This window comes from Sesamum indicum, linkage group LG9 (assembly GCF_026168435.1).
Source record: "Sesamum indicum cultivar Baizhima isolate 11 linkage group LG9, ASM2616843v1, whole genome shotgun sequence".
NCBI lineage: Eukaryota > Viridiplantae > Streptophyta > Magnoliopsida > Lamiales > Pedaliaceae > Sesamum > Sesamum indicum.
The window spans coordinates 17472854-17484052 of NC_142665.1; the positions used below are offsets into that span (position 1 = coordinate 17472854).

At 44.0% G+C, this 11199-nt stretch overlaps 1 protein-coding gene across 1 annotated transcript; it reads right to left on the reverse strand.

The window, feature by feature from the left end:
• Positions 1-3540: 3540 nt before the first annotated feature.
• On the reverse strand, positions 3541-6171 carry LOC148786958 (uncharacterized). The gene has a single exon (XM_088885031.1). It carries the CDS (start codon positions 6169-6171, stop codon positions 3541-3543), a length of 2631 nt encoding a protein of 876 aa, XP_088741157.1.
• Between the last annotated feature and the right edge of the window lie 5028 nt (positions 6172-11199).

Consider the following 11199-nt stretch of genomic DNA (forward strand, 5'->3'; position numbering starts at 1 on the left):
GAGAAGCCGAAGAAAAGGAAACGGTCTTCGTTGAAACATGGGCAGGGGGAAGGTTCAAAGGGGAAGGAGTTGGCGGGTCCTTCTGATCTTTCAAAATCTCCGCCCCAACGGCCTAAGAGTTTGAGCAGGATAGCTCGGGAAGCTGCGGACAAAGCCAGCCAAGAAGACGAGCGAGACAGGTTCTTGAAGCTGGAGCAGCTCGCTTTGCATTGGGAGGAGGCCCGGGGATTTGCAGCGGGTTCTCAGTCACAGCCTGACGCACCCCAGGGGAGGCCTTCGAGGTGGGATGGCTCCTCTAGCACGGTGCTTTTTGCTGAAGCGGAGGGAGAGCCTTTTGACGTGTATAATTCATTGACCTCCCTTCGCGATCAGGGCTCCCTGGTTATTATCAGTCCTGTTCGGGTCGAGCAATTTGGGGCCCACGCCATGATACAGGTAAACTTTTATCCTTGGGTTGCCCTATCTATTCGAACTCATATAACAATGGAGTCTTGCAGGGTTTAACATTCCTCCGGAGCTTGTCCTTGAAGTGCACGTCCTATCGCAGAAACTACATCATGTTCGATAGGAAGGTTCAAGAGCTTCAAGCCCGGCTGGTGGATCTGGACAACCAGGTGCTGAAGCATGTAGATGAACTACTGGCCTATGCTGAGCAGATCAAACATTTATTGGGCGAGCTCGACGTCGCCAGGAAGGATAGGGAGATCGCCATATCTGAAAGGGAGGTCGCCTTGGCTGAAGGCAGGAAGGAAGGATCCGATGCTGGCCGGGAGGCTGGACTGGCGAAAGGCCATACACGAGGTTTTGAAGAAGGCCAATCCGGTCGCATCTCTCTAGAGGAGCACCAAAAACTCCTGGCTGGGTCTCGAATGGCTGCTGTCCGCGGTTTCATGAAGACGGATACTTTCACGACTGCCTTGGAACTCAAATCCACTACTCGTTTGCCAGAGGTTATAAGACCTGCGAGTACCAAATCGAAAAACTCGGCGGGTTCCAAGAGTCTTTTGATCGCAGCCGATTGGATATCACTCTTGATGGCGATCTTCAACCCTATCCCCCTGACCCCGAACTGAAGGATGACGAGTTCATGGTCTTACGCGCGAAATTGGAAGCTGAGGCTGAGGACAAAGATGATGATGGCGAAGCTGCTTGAACTCCTCCCTCTTTTTGACAGAGTTTTGTCTTTTTTGTATGACCCTTTCTTCCCCTTGATATATCAGGAACACTAACTTGTACATTTTAGGGGAATTGATCCGTGGGGCATAGCGAACTTGTAAATGTCCATTCATCAATGAAATTGCGTTTAAATTTGATGTGTTTTGCTTCCTCTTTTCTCTGTACGGTCTTTCTATTCGTATACAAAAACGTCTCTTGCTTAATTGATCCCGGTCGTCTGATCATTGTAACCGGATTTTGCCCTTGCACACAACATGTGATTAATGAAAGAAGCTTTTGATCTTCCGAAATGTTGCGTATTGCATTCTCTTCTTTACTTATTTCGCGTTTTTTTTCGACATGCCTTTTTGTCTTGGATGCGTCTTTTTCAGATCGCATGTTGGGCGCGTCTTTTTCAGTTCGCGTTTTGTTTGAGTGCGTCTTTTTCAGATCGCATGCTGGACGCGTCTTTTTCAGTTCGCGTTTTGTTTGAGTGCGTCTTTTTCAGATCGCATACTGGACGCATCTTTTTCAGTTCGCGTTTTGTTTGAGTGCGTCTTTTTCAGCGTTTTGTTTGAGTGCGTTTTTTTCAGATCGCATGCTGGTCGCGTCTTTTTCGGTTCGCGTTTTGTTTGAGTGCGTCTTTTTCAGATCACATGCTGGACGCGTCTTTTTCAGTTCGCGTTTTGTTCTTAGAAGATTCAAGTAATCGATGAGCATAAAAACATAAGAAGATGTATACACGAAGGTAAGCGTGGAAATAAATACAGTTTTATAAATCATGTTGGGTAAATTACAGCAAGCACAAATTTCGAATCATTGATATGTTCAGCGATGATGGTGCCCAACATACAGGACGTGATCTTCCTAACCTTTATATGTAATTGATGGCCTGTAGGGGGCCCTCGAATGCGATTTTTCTTCGTTGGTGGCCTTTTACAGGCTCCTTGTTCGATCTCTTCGTTGATGGCCTTTCACAGGCTCCTTGTTCGATCTCTTCGTTGATGGCCTTTCACAGGCTCCTTGTTCGATCTCTTCGCTGTTGGCCTTTCGCAGGCTCCTTGTTCGATCTCTTCGTTGATGGCCTTTCACAGGCTCCTTGTTCGATCTCTTCGTTGATGGCCTTTCACAGGCCCCTTGTTCGCTCTCTTCGTTGTTGGCCTTTCACAGGCCCCTTGTTCGATCTCTTCGTTGATGGCCTTTCACAGGCTCCTTGTTCGATCTCTTCGTTGATAGCCTTTCACAGGCTCCTTGTTCGCTCTCTTCGTTGTTGGCCTTTCACAGGCCCCTTGTTCGATCTCTCGGACTCATGCATAAAACTTCTTCAAGTTCTGTATGTTCCAAGGGTGCGGTAAGTCTCGACCCTGCAAGTCTTGCAGCATGTATGTACCCTTCTTTCTAATCTCGATTACTTTGTAGGGACCCTCCCAGGGCGGTTCCAACTTTCCCACGTGTTTGAAGGCTTCTTCCTTCTTCAGCACGAGATCTCCTACCTGCAATTGGCGTGGTCGAATTCTGCGATTGTGGCTCTTCATCATCAAACCCTTGTGGTGTAAAATTCAAGCATATGCGGCCTCCCTCTTTTCTTCAATGACGGTGAGGTCGAAGCTTCGCTCGTTTCGGTTCGTCTCGGGTTCGTATTGCATGACTCTCTGCGATTCCTCCCAATTTCTGCAGGAATGATGGCCTCGGTCCCATATACTAGGCAGAAAGGGGTCTCGCCTGTAGCGGTTCGTGGAGTTGTGAGATAAGCCCACAAGACCCCCGGCAGCTCGTCAACCCACGATCCTTTGCCCTCGAGGCGCGTTTTCAAGTGTTGCAAGATCGTTCGGTTCGTCACCTCGGTCTGTCCGTTCGCCTGAGGGTTCGCGACTGCCGTGAAGTGCTGGGCGACCTTTAGCTCCTTGCACCATTCCCTGATTTTTTTGTCCTGGAATTGCGTGCCATTATCGGATATAAGTATTCGAGGTACACCGAATCTGCATATAATGTTTTTTCAAATGAAGTTGATGACTTCCTTCTCGGATATCTTGGCCACTGCTTCTGCTTCTACCCATTTGGAGAAATATTCGACCGCCACGATGATGAATTTTTTCTGGGCTTGCGCGGGTGGGAAAGGTCTGACGATATCGATCCCCCACTGATCGAACGGGCATGCTATTTTGACTGGCTCCATTGGGGTTGCTGGCTGGTGTATCAATGAGGCGTACTTCTGGCAACTCTCGCATTTTCTCACAAGGTTCTTGGAGTCCTCGACCAAGGTCGGCCAGAAATACCCTTGTCGCATGATTTTCTATGCCAGCGATCTCGCCCCTGAGTGAATGCCACAACTTCCTTCGTGTATCTCTCGCATTACGTACAGGGCTCTCTCCTCGTCTAGGCATTTCAAGAGGGGCCCGTCGGCTGTTCTTTTATAGAGTTGACCGTCCAACAGAGTGATCGGGTGGCTCGAAATTTGACCCTCTTTGCGGCAACGGGATCGCTGGGTAGGACACCGTCCTCGAGATACTTCACGATCTCGTTCTTCCAGGATTGCGTTTTTGCGACCACCTGGACCTCTGTTCCTTTCCAAAGTGCCGATCTCTCGCGCACTAGTGCGGTGATCTTTCGATCTCGAATTTCATCCATTGCAGCCCCAAATTTTGATAGGGCATCTGCCTTGTCGTTCTCTGCTCTAGGTACCTGTGAGATGGAGCATTTCTCAAATTTACTCATTAGTTTTTGAACAATCTCTTTGTACTGGGTCATTGCTTTTTCCCGTGTTTCGTATGTTCCTTCAACCTGCAAGGCGATCAATTGTGAGTCTGTAAAGACCTCTAGATCACGGGCACCGGCTTCGTAAGCGAGTTCCAGGCCTAGCACTAGGGCCTCGTATTCGGCCTCGTTGTTAGTCACTGGGAATGAAAGTTGAGCTGCGACTTCCATCTCAATTCCTCTTGGTCCTTGGATTAACATGCCTGCTCCCCCGTTGTTCGCGTTAGAAGATCCATCAACATGCAGCATCCATTTCGAATAGGGGTGATCGGCCGCTTCGGGTTCCTTCAGGCCGCCAGACAGCTCTGTGATGAAATCTGTGAGCACCTGCGCCTTCTGGGCTGTTCTGGTTTGGTACTCAATATCGTATTGCCCCAATTCGACCGCCCACTTGATCAATCTTTCGGAGGCTTCAGGCCGCGACATCACATGCTTAAGAGGGTGGTTCGTCAACACCACCACTTTGTGCGACTGAAAATATGGTCGTAGATGTCGGGCAGTCACGACTAATGCAAGGGCGAGTTTTTCCATCTCTGAATATCGCGATTCTACCCCCTGGAGCATTTTACTGACATAATAGACTGGATTCTGGTTGCTAGCTTCTTCTCTCACCAATACGGAGCTGACCGCATTCTCGGACACCCCTAGATACAAAAATAATGGCTCCCCTTCTTTAGGGTTCGCGAGCAATGGAGGCTTCGTGAGATATTCCTTCAATTCTTGCAAAGCTTGCTCGCATTCTGGAGTCCACGTGAAACTCTTGGGTTTCCTTAAGGCTTTGAAAAATGGTAAGCTTCTGTCTGCCGATCGTGATATAAATCTGCTTAAGGATGCGATCTTTCCCGTAAGCTTCTGCATCTCTTTGATCGAATTCGGCAACCTCAGGCCCATTATGGCTTGGATCTTTTCTGGGTTCGCCTCTATTCCACGTTCACTGATCATGTACCCCAGAAACTTTCCACCCGTCACTCCGAAGGTACACTTGTCCGGGTTGAGCTTCATTCCGTGGGACCTCATTATGCTGAATGCCTGGGAGAGATCTTCCAAGTGATCCTGCGACCTCCTGCTCTTCACCAGCATATCGTCTACGTATACTTCCATAGTCTTTCCTAAGAGATCTCCGAACATCTGATTTACCAGTCGCTGATATGTGGCGCCTGCGTTCTTCAGCCCAAATGGCATCATGTTATAGTAGTAAATCCCTTTTTCCATGATAAACGAGGTCTTATCGCGGTCCTCTTCCGCCATGTGGATTTGATGATATCCTTGGTAAGCATCCATCATCGAGAACATTTCAAACCCGACGGTGGAATCGACCATCACGTCAATTCTTGGCAAGGGGTACGGATCTTTCGGGCAGGCTTTGTTCAAATCTGTTAAATCAACACACATACGCCATTTTCCCCAGGATTTGGGAACTAACACTACGTTAGAGAGCCAATCGGTATACTGAATCTCGGACACGTACCCAGCTCTTAACAGTTTTTTGACCTCTTGTCTGATTATTTCGTTCCTGTCACCCCCAAACGATCTCTTCTTTTGCTGCACCGGTCGAGCTTTCGGGTCGACATTGAGGTGGTGAACGATAACTCCGGGATCGATCCCCGTGAAGTCCGAGGGGTTCCATGCGAATATGTCAACATTCTTTTTCAAAAATTCTATCATGGCTAGCTCCCCTTCCATGTTCGCCCCAACCCGGGTGGTTTTGTCGGGTTCATCCGGTACTAGCTGCACCTTTTTGTATTCGCCACTGGGCTTCATGTGCTCCACTTCGTACGGTCGAGGCTCTGCATCCTCCTTGACCTTCCTCCTCTTCTGGCCAGGTTCTCCTCTGAGTGATAGGTTATAACACTTGCGCGCCTCCCTTTGGTCTCTGTCCAACTCTCCCGTTCCATTCTCCGTGGGAAACTTCATCTTCATGTGATAAGTGGAAATCACTGCCCTGAACAGATTTAAACCTGGTCTTCCTAGTATTACATTGTATGCGAAAGGTGTATCGACCACTAGGAACTTGACCATCAACGTTTTCCGCCTAGGGATATTTCCCATTGATACCGGCAGCTCAATCGTTCCCAACGAAGCGACCTCACTGCCTCCAAATCTCACCAAAGGGGTCCTCACTGGCTCGAGATGGGCATTCTCCAGACCCATTTTATCGATCACATTCTTGAAGATGATGTCGGTCGAACTCCCGCTGTCGATCAACACTTTGTGGACTGTGTAATTTGCGATGTCCAGTTTAACGACCATGGGATCGTTCATGTATTCAGTCTCCTTCGGTCTGTCTGAACTATCGAAAGAGATAGCCTCTTCTTCTTTCACTTTCAAATACGAATTCCCTCGCTCGGTTTGAACCGGTTGCTCGAGCACATCTCTTCCATTTTCGGCTCGAATCTCCCGCGCTTGGTCCTCCCGCAATCGTGAATATGACACCCTTGGTGGGTGCATTGTTTCCGCCTATCGGGGCCTTGTCGATTTTTGATGGGCTTGAGTTTCTATCCCGATCGCGGCTTCTCGATCGACTTCTCCTTCCCTCCCCACTGACTCTGCAATTTTGGGGGACACGGTCTCGGAAGTATCCCTGCCTGACCAGTCTTTCAATTTCGTCCTTCAACTGAAAACACTCCTCCGTGTTGTGACCCTTCTCGCGGTGAAATCTGCAATACTTGTCGGAAAACTTCTTGGACGGGGTATATTTTGTGTGCCTCGGCCATTTCAAGACATCAGCGTTTTCCACCATCATTAAAGCTTTCTCCCGGGACATCCCCAGTGGAGTGTAGTTGTGAAATTTTGGGATATATTTTGGTTCCCTCTTCTTCTCTTGCTTCGATTTGCTGCTAGCGCCCTCTCGGTTCTCTGTAGGTCGCCTGTGCGCATGGTCGTGTTCTCTTCGTTCGAAGTCCTTTATCGCATTCATCTCTTCCTCGTCTATGTATTTCTACGCTAATGCCATCAACTGTTCCACGTCGCCGGGCGGGTCGCGTGCGAGGGCGGACGTGAAGGATCCTTTCCGCAATCCATAAATGAGGATACTCACCAGCATATCAATCCTCAATTCTTGTACCTCCAAGGTCTCATTATTGAATCTCCCCATGAATTTCTTCAATGTCTCGTCGTCCCTCTGGCGGATATTGAATAAATGGGTGGCTGACCTCTTCTGTCTCTTTTTGCTTGCAAAGTGAAGTTGAACTTTTGTATGAGTTGTTCGTAGGTTTCAATGCTTCCTCGGGGTAAGTTTGTAAACCACTCTTGTGCTTTCCCTATAAGTGTGGTCGCGAATAGCTTCGCCATTATTGGAGCAGTCTGTCCATACAGGTTCATCACCATTTCAAACGCAGCAACATGTTCTTGTGGATCTTTCATCCCGTCGTATCTCCTCAAGTCGGGCACCCTGAATCCCGGCTCAACTGTTTGAATTAGGATATCGTTGCAGAAGGGAGAATTTTTGTTTTGCGAGACTATCTCTCCACGTTTCTTCAGCTCGTCAATTTGGTTATTAAGGCTATATATCTGTTTGCCCACACTTTCGACCTCAGCTCGGGATATTATGGGTTCTCGTCTCTTTTCGCGAACGTGGCTACTAGAGCCGGCATCAGAGGATGTTGGACGCTTGCTACGATGTTCCTGTTCGCCTAGCACCTTCGGTTCTCTCAGTGGTTCGGCGTTCTCGAACAATTGTCTCCTCGCTGTTTCTTTTACCAACGGAGTTGCAGTTCTTCTTTCGTATTCCACGATTGCTTTCCGGCTAGCTTCTTCCATCATTCTCTGTAGCTCCTCTGGGTTTAGTTGAATGGTTGTTCCGGTTGCTTTCCTTGGTGTTTCATCTTCCCCGGCGTTTCTCCTCGATGAACCCTCCATTATGATACGGAATTCTCAGATTGTTCCCACAAACGGCGCCAACTGATCTGGGTCGAATTGTTCGATCTCCTGTGACGATCTCACTGTAGATGGATTAACTCTTTCGAACCAGATTTTGGGTCCCCTGAGAATAAAACACGAACCGTGAGCTCGTCGGGCACGTCCCCGACAATGACCCTCCGACGCTCAAGTTAGATTGATCGAGAGAAATATATGCGATCTCGAAGTTCGGTCTCAATTAATGCGTAACAGTTACCTCATTTATGGCGCTTTTGGGTCTATTTATAGAACACAGTTGTACGTCCAGTACTGGGCCATGTGGCCTTATCTTATCGGCGTGTGTTCCGATCGAACGGTCGTCATCATCAGGTTTGGTCAGTCTGTGCGATCCGGATCGGGTCATCTGCGACCCAACTGCTACAAGACACGCGGATCCTACTCGCGGAATGACTACATTGCCCTTAATGAAGGGTGTTTTGGTCCTTTTGCAGGGGTGGTATGTGCGTACTCATCAATGGGACTAATTCTCGTCCTTGAAAATCGTTAGTAGCACTCTTTTAGTCATAGGATCAACTGTCACCAATTTATTATCGTTAACCATAAGATATATTTTTAATGGTTTAAAATTTGAATCCATAATTCTAAGATCAGATATGAAACTCTTCAACCATATACCGTGGAAAGTTGCCTTCGAGCAAGATATGAACTCAACTTTCATAGTAACAGTAACAATCTAAGTCCATATTGTACTACTCCAAGATAAAAATCTAGTATCTAGCATAAAGATATAACCAAATGTTTATTTCAATTAATCAACTTAACTGATAAAGTCTAAACCGGAGTAAACGACTTTCAGATTGTCGATTTACCTATATACAAACATATAATCATCCGTCATTGGAAAATACCTCATGATTCTTTATATCCCTTCCGATAGTTTAACTCTAAATTACTCGGACATTTTAATATGCCCACATCGAATGTGATGTCAAGTCTTGTATAAATTTCAGCACACAAGGCTTGTAACAACATAAGCATATGAGATATTTTTTATTTGCTCCTATTTAAGGTCATTCATTATTTGGATATCCATTCAAGATAAACGTGTATATCATTCACAATGGGAGTCACACTTGCCGAAGAATAATTTGCCTAAAAATCTTTCTAAGACATCATTAACAGATCTTTATTAATATACATTTTATCCGACGATCCAAAAGTTGCATAGAGATCCATCCGTATGAATTTGACATCAATAACATATGATATCTCATCCATATCCTTCATCTCAAAACTTTTAGAAAAAAATTGTTTACCTCATGCAACGTACTTTTGTTATTGGTTGCAAGTAAAATATCATCAATAAAGTAGAAAATTTACATTTAACTTCTATTAACCTTATAGTATATATTGATCCATGTGTATTCCAATATTGAAAAACATTTGAACTTGAACTTAGGGTACAAGTTGTTAAGAAAAATATATTTTTGCTTTGTGTTTTAGCATAAGGATAATTTTATGAAAGTATTTAGCCAAAGTGGGATAAATACTACAAATGGTGGTTTAAGGGTAACTAAGACATGTGATATAGTTTAAATGAGTAAGGTGTATTCAAACCTATTTAGTCTAAGGTGATAAGATTGCGTCACTACAAAAACAAAATGAATTTTCGCTACACTGTAAATGATCACGGTTTAAAAGTCGTGGTAAATCAATACTATTAGCTACGGTTAAATAAAATCAAAGCAAAAATTTAAATTTTTGCTATAATTAATCAATATTCACCATAGTTTTTAGCCATAACCAAAATATTTGTCATGATTTAGCCCATGGCTAATATTTTGGCTGCACTTGTAGAAACAACGACCAATGGCTATTGTGAAGCCGCGATTGATTTGTATTTGCCACGATTTTTTAGTAATTAACGTAGCAAAAAATCATATTTAGTCTAGTGTGGACTGTGTGGTTTAGGAGAATGAATGAGAAGTGTAGTAGACCTGAAAGTGGTAAAGTTATAGAGCCGTGTAATTTTATAAACTCACAATCTTATGGAGAAAAGGAATTTTAATAAAAGTGGAGAAAAAACTCCTTACATTTTTAGAAATTTACCAACTTCGAAACAATCCAACAACTAAATGAGCTATCGTTGATATGCTATAATTACGCCCGAAGCATCAAGATGTATCGTACAACTCATGGGGTATATATATATTGAACATCCAAATGCTCGATATTCGTAGCATGGGGCATAACATGGGATTAGCCCTAAATAAACATTGTAATTTGTATGCTTGTATCGACACCTCCAACTATATTAAAAAGCCAAGTTACCCTCTGTAGGAAGGCTTACAGGACAAATAGTGTTGTGTCTACTATAAATATCATACTATCTAATTCAGTAAACATACTATTTACATAAAAGGGAAAAGAAGGCAAAATTGTATTTAGTTCTGTAACTATAGAGGTGTTACATTTTTAGTCCTTTTTTTTTTTTATAGAAAAACATATTTAACTCTCTAACTATCAAGTATTTGACACATTCAGTCGCGTAATTATGAAATAGATAAATGTAGTCGTATGATTAGATATGTGAAATACATTTAATCCTATATTTAGTCCTAAACCTATTAGCGATTGTGAATTTTGGGTGGAAAAAATGAACTTTTCACGAGGTGTTTTTTTATTAAAAAAAAAAAAAGTTAAGGATGGGGGTTGAAAATTATCATGCTTTTTTATTTTTAAATAACAAATATTCTTAAACCCCAAAAAGTTCTCATTTCCTCAAATCCTAATTTCTTCAATTCAACTTGAGAAAAGGCCCTAATTTCCTCGAGTTAACCCTAAATTTCCTTAAATAAACACAAAAATCACAAACGAACTCTGTAACTTTCGCGTGAGTAAATTCCCTTGCTGCTTTCGAGGTTTTTTTAAGTGGGTAAATCTTATTTGCCCCTTTTTGTTTGATATTTTAGTGTGTACATGTGATAAATTAACAAATGACAATACAAAATTAATATACTAAAAATTCACTTTTTAATTTAAATATATTTTAATATCTATTTATAAAATACTAATTAAATATAAAAATACTTAAAAATTATATCAACTTTTTAACTTATATAAAATATTATATTAAAACTATTAATATATATTTAAATTAAATATTTTTTTTAAATTTTGTCAAATTAAATGATTTTACTTAACCACTGACGGAGAAGAAGACTGGCAACGGAGGTCGCCCTTCTTCTTTGGACGACGGAGCATGGGCATTAGAGGTGACATCACCCTGGATCTAGGCGACAATTGTAGCCTAGATCCAGGGTCACGTCGGCCCACGATGACGGGATGATGCGATGTCGCCCCCATTTGTGCGGGCGACAACATTGTTGCCCAATCTGGGTGGCGAAAAAGTCTGCTCGACAACGGCTTTGC

What these genes read in the sequence shown, in the direction of transcription:
- LOC148786958 (XM_088885031.1), bottom strand. Translation starts at nt 6,171, where the DNA reads ATGAACGATCCCATGGTCGTTAAACTGGACATCGCAAATTACACAGTC.